The 16,342-nt window shown below is 43.2% G+C and overlaps 3 protein-coding genes across 3 annotated transcripts; 2 read left to right on the forward strand and 1 right to left on the reverse strand.

Moving 5' to 3' along the window:
- The first annotated feature begins 588 nt into the window (after positions 1 to 588).
- Positions 589 to 1,325, forward strand: LOC119167017 (ubiquinol-cytochrome-c reductase complex assembly factor 2). The gene has a single exon (XM_037418424.2). The coding sequence runs from the start codon at positions 653 to 655 to the stop codon at positions 1,046 to 1,048; it is 396 nt and encodes a 131-aa protein (XP_037274321.1). The 5' UTR covers positions 589 to 652; the 3' UTR covers positions 1,049 to 1,325.
- Positions 1,320 to 7,872, forward strand: Arv1 (ACAT-related protein required for viability 1). The gene is made up of 6 exons (XM_037418422.2): positions 1,320 to 1,453; positions 2,725 to 2,844; positions 4,808 to 4,940; positions 6,087 to 6,153; positions 7,086 to 7,228; positions 7,572 to 7,872. The coding sequence occupies exons 1-6, from the start codon at positions 1,355 to 1,357 to the stop codon at positions 7,667 to 7,669; spliced, it is 660 nt and encodes a 219-aa protein (XP_037274319.1). The 5' UTR covers positions 1,320 to 1,354; the 3' UTR covers positions 7,670 to 7,872.
- A 2,154-nt stretch (positions 7,873 to 10,026) lies between these two features.
- Positions 10,027 to 16,292, reverse strand: Trs33 (trafficking protein particle complex subunit Trs33). Its single transcript, XM_037418423.2, has 6 exons — positions 16,200 to 16,292; positions 15,955 to 16,016; positions 15,726 to 15,843; positions 13,773 to 13,856; positions 12,053 to 12,146; positions 10,027 to 10,133 (listed from the first exon to the last, which is right to left on the reverse strand). The coding sequence occupies exons 1-6, from the start codon at positions 16,278 to 16,280 to the stop codon at positions 10,099 to 10,101; spliced, it is 474 nt and encodes a 157-aa protein (XP_037274320.1). The 5' UTR covers positions 16,281 to 16,292; the 3' UTR covers positions 10,027 to 10,098.
- Positions 16,293 to 16,342: the final 50 nt, after the last annotated feature.

The raw sequence follows: 16,342 nt of genomic DNA on the forward strand, positions 1-16,342 counted from the left end.
CGTCGCTGCTTCCCTAGCGGACACTCTGAGAAACTTGCCTCGTGTGAAAGTGTCGAAACGTAATTTTTCAAATTTTGATACTACCAAAGAAATAAAAAATATATATTTTTTAAATTAGTTTTTGAATGTTTGGATGTATTGACTTTTACAAACAAATTATGGCCTCAGAGATTGAGTTACGCCCAATCTTTGAGATCACGCGCTTGCATCGCTTTTGCACTATGGTATGCAACTCAATGCAACAGCGCGTTTATCACACCTTGCACGCTTAACACATCGTAACCACATTTATTGGAAGTGAGGTTTTAATGGATAATTGAGCGCCCGAAACAAAGGGCTTAACCTGAGCAAATCATGCAAAGTGAACCGTGCCACACATTTTCGAGATCATTTGATCACGACCGAATTTGCATTGCCACTTTTACGTCATTTGTGAATATTCTTCAGCCGCAAGTAGTATTGCGTCATTGATGAAGGAACACTGGTGTTATTCGAAGTGCTTGCTTAGTCAAAGCATGGCCTTAGAGATTGCCATTTTATTTTGTAGATAACAATGTTCTAGCGGCTATCATTTGCAGCCAATGCCAAATCCAAGCTCATCCAGTCCAAGCTCAACTTTCACGTCCGTTCACGCCGATGTCCTCGTTCGCAAATGGCTGGGGCGAACTTGTACCGCGAATACATGAAAATCTGCAGCGTCTGGCGCGCTGATCCCGTGCGGAGCGGCAAATGCCTGGGCGAGTACGTGCGGCGTAGGGTGGCCGAAGAGTTTCGCCATAGTGAGCAGACCGTGGTGCCGGACGCCGAACTGTGCACCCGCCGACTCGAGAGCCTCCGAGCCGTCGCCTCAGATCGGTACGCCAAGCAGTACCCCAGGGTCTCCGTGTCCTCGGCCACGGGGCTCACTAGGGCCGAGTGCGCCAAGGTGGTCGTCGAGAACCTGCACACCGCCGAGGGAGCCGAACAGGAGAAGTCGCTGCTCGCGAAGCTCAAGGAACGGCTCTCTTTCAAGACCGACACATCGCCGCCTGCTGAACGCAGGAAGTGAGGAGCGAGTAGCTGTGCAACCTGCCGTGTTCTTTGGTGTTTGTAGTCACTGCCCTGTCCCGGTTTGGAGTTTCGTAGAGATTCTTCGAGCGAGAGAGGGAAAAAGAAAGGAAAATATGCCGCATCGGCTCCTACTGAACGCAGGAAGTGAATAGCGAGTGTAAATAGAAGCAGCAGTGTTTCTTTCGCGTGTGTAGCCGCGTCACCCGGTCTTGAAGCTGTTTGCAGTTTCGTAGAGATAGCCTACGAGCGGGAGACATATAGAAGTGTGTGTCCTGTGCCGTGTGTGCGAAAAAGACGCGTTTCCATGACCATGAAGCCGAATTATGCCTGTGTTCACTGCGGCGAGACGCAGCAGCAACTGTACAAGAGCTACGGTCCCGACCTGCTGAAGTTGTCGAGATGTGTGAGTATACGCTGAATATTTTGAGCTATGTAAAACAAAACTGTTCAAATGAGACGGTGCGAGGAAAAATCCGACGAACCTGTTCTATTACACAAATCGCATTTAAACCTGACATCGTCTAGAAAGAAGTGTTCACTTCGTCTAGCTAGTTATATTTCACTTTGTCTAAGAAGAGGTGTTAACTTTGTCTAGCGTTACATCTAACTAGGCCAAAAAGAGAGGTTAACTTTGTCCAGCAAGTTACATGTAATGTCGTCCGAAAAGAAACGTTAACTTCATCGAACAAGCTAAATCCAACTTCGTCTAGTAAGCTGTGTAAACTAATGGGTACATCAATATGCACATATGAAAAAAGAAATATAGATTATTGTAAACACTCTGTCAAGCACTCTGATGGGCATTCGTCCTTCCCATGCTGACCGCTAAAATGCTTACAAACCATTACTTACTACACTGAACACTTCCCACGTCCAAGAACAACAAAATGTTCAAGGGGTCATGAATCGCTTTTCCAAACAATTATCGAATGACCCCAGTATACAAGTTCATTGCCTCACTGGTCGACTGCCGCTAAAATTTCTCAAATCTGTCAAAGCAAGCAGGGTTACAGGGCTTTGTTGTGCTTTCTAGTGTGTCTCACATCCTGATGAGTGCCTTGAAAGCTGCAAAGGGAGGTATGGCACAGGAAAAAGAAGTTGCGTCAGCATGCACACGACCTTGCGTGCACGTGATAAAAAGGCAATCGCTGTCCCCCATCCCCATTGTGATTCCAGTCTGCAAGTGTGGTCTGCTGTAATATTGGCAGGCTATGGAGCATGGTGCGACCAAGTCGCCACAGCTCTTGGCCAAATGCTGCTATTGATTCATGTCTGCTGTTGGCCAATAGCATGCTACCTGCTGTTCGACCTCAAACAGGTGTTGGCAATTCCTCAGAGAGTGACCACAGCTCCCTGTATTAAAAGAGGGCACCCGAAAAAATGGCGACTTTGCGCTCTGTTTCCAAACTTTCCTTGTTGTACACAACTGCAAGATTTGGCTGACATGTTCATAATGGTGTCTCCTTTTCTCAGGATGTGTTTTTTCACCAAGCCAGAGGGGTAGTTAATGACCCCTTTTTAATGAAACACAAAAGCAACTGGATGTATGCTGCACCTCTTACGTTATTGTGAGCCTGCATCTCGTTGCCTGTGTTTTTATTTAATGCTCGATTTGTTGTGCTTTGCCTTATGTTTTCTCTCTATGGTTTCTCTCTCCTTTAATTTTCTTTGCAGTCTCACTGCAATCGTATAGCTGACGAGTACATCGAGATGGAGTTTTCAATAGTCCTGATCGACGCAGTGCTGCAAAAACTGGAGGCATACAGGCACATCATCTTCAACGTAGGAATGGGTGTAAGTACACGAGTCCCGCAATGTCTGATTATTCTGCGAAAATTCTCAGCAAGACGCGCTTTCACATATTGGAATCATGCGGTGACCGTTGATCCCAATCTGAGTGAAGTGCTGCTATACATACACATTTAATCGCACTTGAGACCACTCGAAGGTTGTCATTATCCATGCTTGTGATTGAGCTTGACTGCAATTGGACTAATGTCTGCATTCATTAGCCACATATGCTAGAAAATCTTAAAAACAACAAAAACAACTGTCACACACTTCGGGCGAGGCCCCGTAAAATCCAACATAGACGTGCGACAGACTCGCAGACTTCCACTTTACGCTTCGGCCTTCAACGCCTGAAAGGCCTCGGAAGTGGTACATTTCAAATTTATTTGCAGGTTGGTCGACCCGTGCGGGGTTGCACATGTGGTGATGTGTGGGCCTGATTGACGCACTCATAGAGCAGACACGGAGATTTGATTACACACAAACAAGTATTTAATTAAAACAAGGGCAGAGGCAGGTGTTAACAAAAATAACAGAGGAAGAAAACTGATACGCGATGAAAAAGAACTGCTATAAAACAAACTATGTTCTAAAATAACACCACAACAGCTACAAACAAAGACAAATACGCGGAATGTTAATATAATAATGACAAGATGGACATCAGAAAAGAGGGATACAAGGAAATAATTACAGAATGATCATGGTGGCGCTTTTGAATTTCTAAGTGCAACACAGCGCACACAACTACGAATATTTAAAAATAGGCTGGTTATAATAAATTAACATTTTAAAAAAAGCCACAATAAAAAGTTCTATACAGACCAGGCCAGCTCTCGGTACACGTAGGGGAGTTGACGGGTGCCGCTAAAGGTCTCGCCGGCTTGGTAGACGACAAGGGTGTTCGGTATTGCAGCCGTCTCAATACGTTGCGCGGGTCACTCCATGCTCGCCGCTTACGCGAGACTCGCGACACCGACGGCCGCACTTCTTGCTGGCTATTTGTCAACTCCCTATTCCGATGCAGTCCAAACCTTTTCAGGGGCGTACGCGTGCTCCCGTCCCATTTGGGTGCAATTTCCTTTTTTTAGACCGCCTGCGCCCCTTTCGGTACAGGTGCAAGGAAGACGAGCCGGCGCCACGCTGGGTCGTTAGTCGCCGGATGTTGTCCTCACAACACAAAAGCGCCCTTTTTTGGAAGATGGGGCCCGCGGACGATTCGAAAATTGGAGTCGTTTGTGACAACAACCAAGTTCAATAAAAACATACCTTAAAGCAGCATTTGATAAGAATAGATAGACGGAATGGATAGGCTGTGAGATTGCTATCACATCCAAAACTTACGTGCATTTTTCAAGTTGGCACCTGTGGCCATGACCTGTTCTGTTCTTAGAGTTGCAGTCTCTGATGAGCATGCAACAATTATTTGATTTTTGTGATGCATAATAGAAACCAAAATTATATAGTCTTGGCAAAGATACGGTTTAATAATACACAAATTTTTTTCCATAACCCAAAAGTATGGTGAGGGCTTTGGACAAACAATGCTAAGGTATTTTGCTTGCACCGTGAGACCAACCTAAGACACTTGGTGAAACTGAGCCTACCCGAACTCAATCCGAGTTGTTGAACGATGAACATCATCATTGGTTACACTCAAGAAATACAATCCAGGTCAAGCTTGATTGCAATAAAAAGTGACCAGGTGACACCAGTGTTACCACTGTAACTCCAGAAAAGGCAGAAGTTCAGGGGCAGATAGAAGCTTGAACATTTGGAAAATACTTGAATGTAGGGCGTGCTGTAACCGATGCTTCGTCAGCCGAACATGCCGTCTTCATAGGTGCAACATTGAAGAAGATATGTCCACTTGTCAATGCGTTTGATCCGCTATCACCCCAAGAATTTTTTGCCAGCAGTGTTAGCACCGTGGTTTCCAAAAGCTCTCTTAATTGTTTCAACACAGAGGCCCTGGAAGATTGCCTTGCTATTCTTGCTCGGCGAAGCCCTGGAGCACTGGATGTCAAGACAGCAGACCCACAAGGCGGGCTACGACCTGGAGTGGCACTTCTACATCATCTGCCTCTTTCTGGTTGCCAGTAGGTTGCTGTTTGTTTCTTTTTAACATTCATCGGCTATATTTTAGGCGGCTGTTCATAGCGACACTTTTTTCACTGGCAATGCTTGCTTTCGTGTGTCATTGACTAACAGAACCAGGGATTTATAACCCCGCCCCCCCCCACGTCCATGTGAAGCTCGAGGAACATGCAAATTATTTACGAAAATACCTGTGTACAGTAGTCTCTTGATTAACGAAAGTTCTTTTCAATGGAATAGTTCACCACTACCTCCCACCTGCAACACTTTTTGAGCGTGGTCAGAAAATGCTGCCAATCAGTAGTTCAGGCTCCTGAAACATGCAAGTCAAATAATATTGCACAGAGCATGACCTGCAATTCACAATAAGTTATTGAATTCGGTTAAAAACTGCTTTCTCGTCTCGCGACAAATGACACTACAAGCTCGAAAATTCCTCGTCACTGCCATTGTATCAACCATTGGCTGATTTGAGCATAGCACACTTGGATGTTACTGGGGCCGCCACGGGAGGCCGCGATTTGTCCACGCACTGCTGCACTTAAAAGTTACCTACTTGGAAAAAACAAAGAAGGGAAGAAATGGTGAAGGTCACGAGCGCGTGCGACGCATTTTTTTGCCCTGTGCCATCCCTCCCTGCTTAGCTTCCAGCGCTTTTGTCGAAACGAGAAAAAGGAGAATACAATTGCGTCATGCAATAAATCTGTAACTCTGCTCATACTGGACAGATTCAAAAAAGTGTTGCTGTGGTGAATTTGTGAGGCAATAAGCTCCTTTAGCGAATCCGTTCTGTGGATACTCGAAAAAGTGTTGCGGGGTCTCTTTGCGTGATGCCCATGCTTGTCGAAGAAAGCGTTAGATAATTAGAAGAATCGATTGTTGGGCTAGTTGTTATTGCATAACCAACAGAGATAAATTAAATAACAAAGTTTTTTTTCGTACATTGCCTTTTGTTTTATTCTCTACAGTAATATATATCAACCAGTCATATCAAGAAATAAATTCTTGGTTTTTGAAAAAATAAAGGTCTGGGATGACTACTGATGCAATGATCAAAGTAATTTTGTTTGTGTCACTTTCAGTGTGTAGGCATTAACTTCATCCCTGTGTCAGCCATTGCTAAGGACCTAACTGTGTCGTCGTTCCAGGTAATGCAGTCTTCATTGCAGCCGTCATCCTGCTCACTAGGATTTCTGCGCGCTGCCTCTGTGACTGGTGAGTTTGCAATTTTGCTACTACATATATGAGCTTCGTTGGGCTCTCGTGTAATGATTGCAGCAATCTCTCTTTTTTTAGATAACTCTGTGTACTTCAGAGAAGAGCATTGTTTTTTTAGGTATTTTAGGTTTTTTAGGTATTTAGTTGAAAACAAGTTCATGCTCACAAAGGGAAGTGTTTAAAAAGAAAGAAATTGAAGAGTGAGCGCTTGCTGCTGAAAAGCGTCTTTAACATTTTTTTGAGACAAAGCGAGAATATAGTTCTCTCTGACATTTTGTGTCCGACAAACTTTTGCTTTCGGGTGTAGTCTTCCAATCTACCAATAAACATGACCAAGATGTAATTTTGGTTGACATGAAACAGACGGTCGCTATGAAGCTACTGAGTAAGTAGTCGGTTGCTGTAATTCTCTCCTTTTATCCTGCGTGACAGTGCGAAACTCTTTATTTAGAGAGAGCGTAGTATGCACTGGTAATCTGTTATTTTCGCTCCAGGTGGGAATAGCTTTAGAAGGCATGGCTTCCGATATTCCTTCTCTAAGGTGGGTGAATATCAGCTGGTACTATAGACTGATGATGTGAGATGAATGGCCTCTGACTCCTCTATCTGGCTCATGGGTTGGACCACTCTTTTAGTGAGGAAGGCGATTGGCAGCCACCCTAGCAAGCCCACTCCTACCTCCAAAAGCAGTGTCCGGCTATAATTCTATCTTTGTTAGTGAGCCGAGGTATCTCTGTGGCTGCTAGGACGGCTCCACCACCTTCATGTCACGAGAGACCTGGACTCGCTGTCGCTAATGCTTTCCATTGCAGCTTCTCACAAAGAGTGGTGCGTGTGTGTTTTTTGATCAGTACTCTAGCTACTATATGTGTGTTGGTGTGCTGAAAGTGGTGTGTGTCGGCATTTGACTGCATTTCGTGCATTGGCAGGACGTTGTTGGCACGGGCGGTGATACTGGGTAGCTACGGCAAGCTGCTCGCTCTCCCAGCCAACCTGTGGGGCTGCGACCGTTTTCAGTCACAGCTCTTCCTCGCAACCTTCTTCCTCTTCTCCCAGGTGCAAGCCTGTCGAGGTGTGCATCCTCATCTTGCCATCTTATTACTATCGTAGTGAAATAGATGGAATGAAGCAGTTAAGCAGCAGTTCCATATAACAGATTTGCATTTATCGAGAGTCTAGTATATGCATGTTGAAGTGAAGGGTAATAATAGGCACAAGAAACTTCAAGAGTGCAGCACAAATTAAACAGGACAATAAGAAGAAACACGCAGTGACATCAGAAATGCTGAGAGAAGTGATGATTATATCAAAGTGAATTTTGCTTGCCCTTCAGGTTCGTTGCACTAGTGAGGTTTGCAAGCTTTCACGTGTTTGACAAGTATAGTTTCTAATCTAGCTTTTCCCATAACTTGCAGCCATTACCGGGATGGGACGCTTGCAGACAGCAGCCATCGTGTTTGCTTCCTACAGTCTTCAGCAGAGCTTGGGCATCTGGATGTCGCCCTTCCTGTGACAGCGGAACGTTCAAATGTTGGCGAGCCATTCAATGGATGCTCAAAGGCGGCATAGATACTGACCACTGTTACAGCCCTCGGAGCCCTCCAACATCAATGACGAAGTAGAGAGACTTGGAGTGTTCTTTTCAGATGTTTTGTTGACTCCTCGAGAATTTTAGTGGCTAGCGCATCGTTTCAAATACAGCGGACTGTTAATTTATGTCGTAGTATTTCTGCTTCCTTTTTTCTGTCACTCCATCTACTGGTTGCCTCAAAATTATGAGCCCTTAAATGAAAATAAATAGAAACCACTTGTAGTATGAAGTGCACAGAACGAAACACAACAATGCCGGACTGAGTATGGCGGCGATTTTGCTACACTCTCGCATAGTCCGTATTATTTTATGGCCGAGCTGACAGAGTTCACCGCATGTAAAGTGAACACCTTGTTAGCATTCAAACCAGTAAAGTTACAAACACTTGTGCTTCCTCACGGTGGCGATGTCCGTTATGTGACATTTAATCATGGTGTTGACAAACGCAATGTTTTTTTCAAAGTATGCATTGAATATCAGCTTCTATGAGGTCTTGAATACTAATTAATAGGGATATCTTAAACTCTAAGCAAATTCATAGCAAATAGTGATTTCTGCGAATAATTTGAAATTGAATCGCTCAAGTAATATATATCACGTATTGCAAAGAAAAATGAGCAGATTTGTCATGACCGGATCAACCTGTTCAACGGTTTTATGATGTAAAAGCAACTTTGAATAGTAGCAGGATTTGAATTCCAGTTGGATGCAAGTTATGACAGGTAAAATTAGTTAAGTTCTAAAATTCACTAAATTTAGTGTACAGAAGCCCATATAACAAGCTTTTAAACTTGAAAAATGATCAATGTAAGGGTAATATGTTCATTTAATCTAAAAGTAAGACTTGGCGAAAAAGCGTTTTTTTTTTTTTTATAAGTGTTTCCACAGCATTACATTCCTACACTGCAGTGAAACCACTTTACAGGGGGTTTACTTGCGATTTAATATACGCGTATTTCGTGGTTGAGAATCACTTAAATTCGTGTCAAAGCGAATCACAATACTGCAATATTCGCTCCAATACTCGAAGAGGTCAAATATTCGCACAGATCAACTGATAAAGAGCTCGTCTTAGATGTCGACGAAGCTGTACACATCTTTCATGCCAGCGCACCACTCGACCATGTTGTTGTGTGACATAGCTCCCCGTTGTTTCGGCAGAGAGTTTGTTTCAGTGGAATACAACTTTATCGAAAAACACGGCTTCAGAAGCTTTCCCATCGACGAGGTGGGATACAATACGCGACCTTAGCACACGTGTGTGCTTGATGGCAATGCAGAATGTTGCTGAAAGGATGAAAACTGGGCGAGTTTGAGGAAATGCATTATGAAAAGTTTTCAGCATGCACACACCCAATAAAATCGCAAAGGAAGAAGCGTTTTGCAAGTCTTCTTTCTTCGCATATCTCGCTTGTGTACTACCTTGAAACTTTCTGCAGTTTTGCTATTTGCAAGGTCTTAAGGCCCAACCACATGCATGCAATTGTCTAGCTAAACAACAGCCACAAGCGTCAGAATTTGCTGTCGTGGAGGCCCATATGTCGCCATTGTGCATTTTTTCAAAACAAGAAACGATCTCTTGTTGCCCGGAAGCCAGCATGATTTCCAGCAACAAAGCTGCACTCCTGATCCGCATTTCAATTTCAATTCGCTCTCGTTGCTTGTTTTCCGTGAATACTTCAAGGAATGCAAAGTATTGAGCACCTTCCTTACGTTTGCATGTCATGCGGAGAGTGAGACAGCGGCCGTGTGTTGTCGTCAATCTTGTTATCGATGGATTGTTTCGGTGGTGACTCGTGACAATTATGGTAGCTTGCTGCAATGTGAAATTGTCATGCGAAGCGCATCATAGCGTGTGCTTCCGGTAACGCCGTTGTGGTTAAACCAAAAACTGCGAAAAAAAAAAAAGTCATGAAACGCTTTTATGGCTGCCTTATGCCACACAAGAATAATAAATCTGGCATGTTGTCATCGACCTCCTTTTAAACTTTTTTTCACAATTTATGGGCATGCACGCGATAGTTTTCAATTTAGCAACAATGACACCTTGCCGCCGACATGTGGTTGCAGCCGTTGCAACGCGGCAGCGCAACGGAACGAGTTTGTTGCTGTCGTTCGTCACTATCACTCGAAAATCGTGAGCATGCGGTTAGGCCTTTACGCTGACTGAAAACGATGTCGCAGATTACCTCTTTCCTAACTTCTGTATTAAGTCTGCCTTGTGTGAAGGCAGCTTCAGCTGTTTTGTGTGAAGAAATAAAAACGCAAAAAAATGTATGTAAACACACAGTGACCAACTTTTTATGTAACACAAATACTGATATACAAGGGACAACAACTGGACGACTTCTTCACGAGTTCTGTGCAGCCTGGACTTGAAATTTGCCTGCAAAGCAAAAGGCAGCCTTGATATACATACAGTGATGGAAGCGCCATTTTGATTTTTGGAGCAGATTCTGGAGCAGCAAAAGAAAGGTTTTGAGCAGTCTTGATTGTTTTCGAAGCGGAAAAAAAAAATGCAAGCCTGGAGCAGCTATTGGTGTTTTCAGAGCAGATAGCAAAATATTCCAAGTTTATAGCCTCATTTAGGCCTCTAAGTTATATTAATACTTATTATTAAACATATCACACATGCAATAATCACTGAAAGTTGCAAGAACCAGAATTAGACTAATGGATGGTCTTTGAACACAAAGTAAGTGTTGTCATATTTTGCCAATGCAGCCAGCATTGAAATTTTCAAAAATCAAGCGAACTAAACGAATTAACATTTATGAATGCTTCTTTTTGAAAAATAAATTAGGTCAAATCTGATGGAAGTGCTGAATGAAATCAGTTACATATCAAAGTTGTCAAAGCAGTGGCTAGTACGACTAGGAAGTTTTGCATACATTTCGCCGAAATAGCCTACTTGTAAGATACAAATTTACAACTATAACAGATATATATAGAATATGTGAGTATGTGTAGCATTGTCATAATCGTAGTATACAGCTCCTATGCAAGCTGTTAACTAGATGACAGCAATCGGCTTGTTTCTGTTTTCATTTAGGCTAGCTGGATGGTCACATGGTTTAACTTTGTTGTTTTAGGTTTCTCCAAGGCCATTTCGGAGCAGTTACTAACCAGCCTTGCACTTTAGAGCAGCATTTCTCTTTTGGAGAAGTTTGGAGCAATTACAGCAGCGCTTCCCTCACTGCATATATGTATATATAGCTACCACTTTCACATTAAATTACTGCAATTAACCTGAGAAAGCACAACAGCTCTTGGAGGCCTAGCCTGGGCCAGTAATTCCTCGTTGGATCCTAATAAAGTTTATTACCTACCTACAAACACTGCCCTATCTCAATCAAGATTACATCTTGTTCACATTTATTGCTAGGTTAGAAGAGTACGCCCATCGACAAAAGTAAGTGGAATGTACGATGTTTGAGAAAGCTACATTCTCGATTTGTGAACATAACCTTCAAATGAATGTTCCGGTTTGTAGTTGGAATTGCAACCTACATACACTCAAAACTCAATATAACGAATTACTGGCTACAACAACATGGTCAATAGCTTTGCCATAGATACAGTGTTACAAATGATTGCTTATAACAAATTTCTGGATATAAGGAAGTATTTTCGTGGCAGATTTGACTTTGTTAGAACGAGGTTTTTGTGTAGTCATCAGCTATCATTTGAAGCATTACACGTTAACAGAGAAGAGATTCACATTGGTTGTGGAGCCAACGTCCCATACACTTTGCTGTTGACCGTACATCAGTACAGAGAGAAAGTTCGAAAGAGAACGGTTTTTTCTTGCAAAAGGTATGTTCTACTTATTTACTAAATTGAAAGTAATGCTGCAGAAGAAAGAAAAACCCTGCCTGTGTTATTAAATAATTCTTGTGAAAAATGGTGCATACCACGAGTTGTTGGACTAACCATGCACTTAGGGCAAAAGACAAAACAAGTCTGTCATTGTTTCGATCAAAATCAAAGTCGCTTGCCCCCGTAAGTAACGCCTTCACTCAATTTTGTGAAATAGTTCTCTAAAACAATTTCCCCGTCTAAAACTTATTTAATGCTTCGCTTTAGCATTTCTTTTAAATACGTGCAAGCTTCATCGTAACAAAGTCACATCTGCTACGCAAATGCTTCGCTATATCCGAAAATTTATTATAACCGGTCATTTGTAACATTATACATGGCAATGCTATTGGCCACCTACTTTGTTATAACCAGTAATTCGTTATATCGAGTTTTGAGTGTACCCGATAATATACGCCAGGGTAGCATAAGGAGGAAGCGACTCACACGCAGGCATAGCAGTGACCTCAACAGTCACAATACTGTTGATGCCCAGATTGGCAAGGGTGCCTCGGATGAGGCCGCACGTGAAAGCCAAGTACTGCAAAAAAAAAGAAAAAAAAAAGAAAAACATTTTTTTTAGCAAATTTTTCTTGTGGGCCAGGAGCTTCATACTGAAGTAATAATGTGCTGTGCAAAATATAAGAGGGGAAAACTACGTGAGAAAGAGCAAGTGATCAAGATTAGCTTTCCCCGGCAATACAAAAAGTTCTCCTGTGACTGAGAAAAAGTGCGCGTGCATTTCATGCTGCGTGTGGCAAAGCAAAGTAAGTGTTTAGGGGAAGATGGAAGAGATGAAAAATTCGTGAGCATGAGGTATCGCTGAAGCCAACGCTTCAACAGCCAATGTTCAGAAAATTTTCACATTACAGTTGAGTGTCTTGCACACCAAAGCGGTGCATCTCGTTATAATGTCTAGATAATAGACATTATAGACAGTGCACTCTCCTCGTTGTGTATTTTGCACAGCACACTAAAGGTATTTTTCTGCAACATTCTTCAAAGTGGCTGCTTGCTTTTTTTTTTTATGTAGCAGCCTGTCGTACACACAACAAATGCCAGTGAGATCACGGACGTTTTCAGCAAACCCCGTCATGGTAACAAGGTAAAGATATTTTTCAATGCCCCTCCCCTCTCAATTTCATCCTTCTTGTTGATTATTTTCTTCCTCGCAACGTAAAGTGAATTGACCTGTCAGCAATGCCAATAGTAACACATCAGCACGAGCCACCTTCCTAAAACACTACTGCAACAGGCATTCCGGAGAGATGTATGAGGCCAATATTATCAGTGAGAAAAAGGAACTGTACAAGCGTGGGATTTCTTGATCGATGAGGCAGCGAGATCTGCTACCTGATGTCATTACCACGATTTAAAGCTTTATCTCATTTTTGTTCACGCTTTTTTTTCGTTTTCAATGTATAATGCAGGTTTCTTTCCAAAGAAACCAGTATTTGGCAGTCAGTGTCCATCGTCGTGACTTTCCTTTGTCCAGTGTCTGTGCTGTTTATTCCTTCTTTAAAATCTTCCTTTCTTCAGAAGGAACTCAACAACATGCATGTCGCAAAATATGACTTTTGCTTAATAAACACGTAGTTGGGCTATTTGGTTCATACTTTACAAAAGCTAGTGCAACGCAAGGCAAAAGAAAGGAGGTACAGGATAGAGCGTCAGCTTGAAAGTAGATTTACTGGGAGAAAGGTTCCTTTTAATATGGTACGTCCAGGTGTGCAGTTACATTCGCCGAACAACCGAGTACAACCATGCATTCATGTATTTGTGCGCTCAGAAAATTGTTCTTTTACTCTATGCAGAGTGACCGATATAGACTTAAACTTGATTATGACAAGGTTGCACCTTACATAAAAATAAGTTTACATATCCAAAAATTAATTATGAAGGTTTGTTCTCAATACTATATATATTGCAATAGTACTTTTAATTCACTTTGATATAACATATTTGATTATATCCGGGTTCATTATATCGAGGTTTGAGTGTATTTTTGGATCATATCTCTGGATTAACACTGCCAAAAAAATTTTAATGCATTCCTCTGCCCACGAAGTTTATTGATTCGACAACGATTATGACCGCAAGCCACAGCACAGTCCTTAAACCCCAGTGCTCTTGTGTGAAACTAGCTTGAAGACTTGCGAACACTTACCTTGGGTGCCATCTCAATGTACTGCTTGTTGTTGGACATCTGCGTCAGGAACCGAAACTTGTTGTCGTGTAGGACATAGACTCCCTGCGTCCGGAGAGAAAGGCAAATCGAATCACCGCAGCAAAACTACGATTCTCGCTTCTATTACAGGGCATACACATATGATGTAGCAGAGAAAAGCTTCTGTTCGACCTAGTTGGTCTGTTCCATGCAGAGATGCTTGTACAGTCTGGATCAGTCGGCAACCACTTCTTGCAAAAAATATGTGGTGAACTAAGGCGCAATAATAACAAACAGTGCCAATGCATGCTAGGTCCTTGTGCTGTAATTCAAGCCTTAATGGAAGCTCGCAGTCAAAGCGAGGTAGCAGCTGTAGAGGGTGCCAAGGTCCACAGCAAAGCACTTGACTGCTCTAGATAGGTGTGATTCAGACTGTTGGCATGCATGTGGTCACAGTGTGACGACTATTGTAATGTTTACGTGTCACCATTGCGGCAACTAAGTGGTTCAAGGTGTTGCGCTAGTAAGCATCAGGATTCAGGCTTGATTCCATACCATGATGGGTACGTTTCAATGCTGACCAAACCTGCCTGCGTCTACGTACCTAGATTTGAGGTGTCACCTGATAACCCTGGTTGCCGAAATCGTTAATATTTTCCTTATTTTTACCTGCCAAGGCCATGAGATGATAATGAGACACATCGTAATGGAGGCCCCCAGAAATTTCAACCATCTTGTGTTTACTAAAGGACCAATAAACAACCTCTCAAAATGCAAATAACGAGCGCATTATTCTCTCCTCACACTTCCAGTTTTTCCAGCACAATTCATGATGCCAGTAGTCTGTTTGTGTGACGCCACGAGTAAATAAGCTTTTGAGTGGTCCTTACACGAGTGACATCAGTCCCAAATCATCTCCGACCCCGTTTTGACGTGCAGCCAACGCAGTCGAGTGCCAGTTCTGCCTTTTCTCGCATGACTATCATAAGAGATCGACTGATTTGACTTAGTTCTGTGCGTTTTTGACTGCACAAGCGCAGATGTGTAGCGTGTAGCAGAAAAGCGCGAAATCCCGATAGGTTCCACGCTTGGTGCTGACACATTCTCCGTCTTTTATGAAGGAACAAGTGGCGAGGAGCGTTGCAAAAAGTGCAAAAACACACGGACACAGCGAGAAGACAACACATGCACTAACTTTCAAATGGCGTTTATTTTTTCGGAAAGAGAGCGTATATACGAGAAAACGATTGGCCGTGCACAATGACTCTGTCCTACAACACAAGAGTTATATAAGTATAATCAGCAATTTCACTTTTTCATTTTACAGCCCCGATTCCAACAAACCTAGTTTTTTATCCGACAGGGATAAAAATGGGTGGCTTATGCATTTATGGCCTAGACTTGCAATGAAAAAAAAAAAAGCTTCAGCAACCTGTCTGGCTGTTTTATCACCATTTTGAAATAGTACGGTAGCGTCCTCAAAACGCGGGGTCCATTTGCCTTCTGCGCAGCCAAGGGACAGTTGGCTACTAGGCCTGCGTGTTAATGAAGAATCACGGAGCCAAACACTTACGCACCGTCCCGACTAACCGACATATGTGCCAGTTAAAAGTTGGCGCCCGTGTCGTCTTCTCGCTGTGCCTGGGTGTTTTTGCGAGATCTTACAACACATTACCAACTATCTCGGCTTTCTATACTATGGCAAAGAACAGATGGCGCCTGTTGGGAAAGCAGTGAAGGCTAGAGAGAAACCACTCGCTCCTCTTCGAACTTGGAGTGCTTTTGGGGACTCTTTTATATGCACTGACATCGAACATTACATCGGGCCTCCAGTATTGCGCCTTCATCAAAATGCGACTGCCGCGGCTGGGGCCAAACCCGAAACTTTCGGATCCGCAGCCCAGCACGCTAATCGAAATCGCCCTACGGCGCGCCTCGTTATCAGTTACGTACGTGATGGTTCGTCCTGAGGTTGTCGATCTGCTTCTTGTACACTGCGGACCAGAACTCCTTGCAAATGAACTTGATCACGTCCAGCTCAGTCTTGAACCTGGGCCAGTCTTTCGTGAGCCTGCGCGGAAGAATTCACACATACACACGGGACCTTAGAGAGTTCCCACTCAACTCACTGGGTTTAGAAAACGTGCAGTCAAATACGGGGAGGTAGGCGCGTGCACCTTACCTCTCGACCAATCGATAGCCGGTAGAAAAGCCGATCTGTTCCAGCTTGGTCACCGATGCATCCTGCGCGAATGATTACACTGAAGGACTGCCGTTGCGAACGTAGCATGTGAAAAGTCAATCAATCAATGTTAGGGGGAGGGAGGCATCTGACGTTTTCAACAGTACGCGCTATGGGCGGCGTTCTTACTAAACACATAAACGATAGCCTGAATTGCGTACTACTAGGCAGCTCTATGTACTGACCCTTTCCGCAACGTCGTCGTGGCAATAAATAGAGTTTGTCATTTCCATGAGCAGGAACTCAAACAGCGCGTCATCCGCCATGTTTGTTATCGTCGTCTGCTATACAGACCGCAGTGTAGTTAAAGGTGAATATTATTTTTAAC

This window comes from Rhipicephalus microplus, chromosome 6, assembly GCF_043290135.1.
Source record: "Rhipicephalus microplus isolate Deutch F79 chromosome 6, USDA_Rmic, whole genome shotgun sequence".
In the NCBI taxonomy this organism is placed as follows: Eukaryota; Metazoa; Arthropoda; class Arachnida; order Ixodida; family Ixodidae; genus Rhipicephalus; species Rhipicephalus microplus.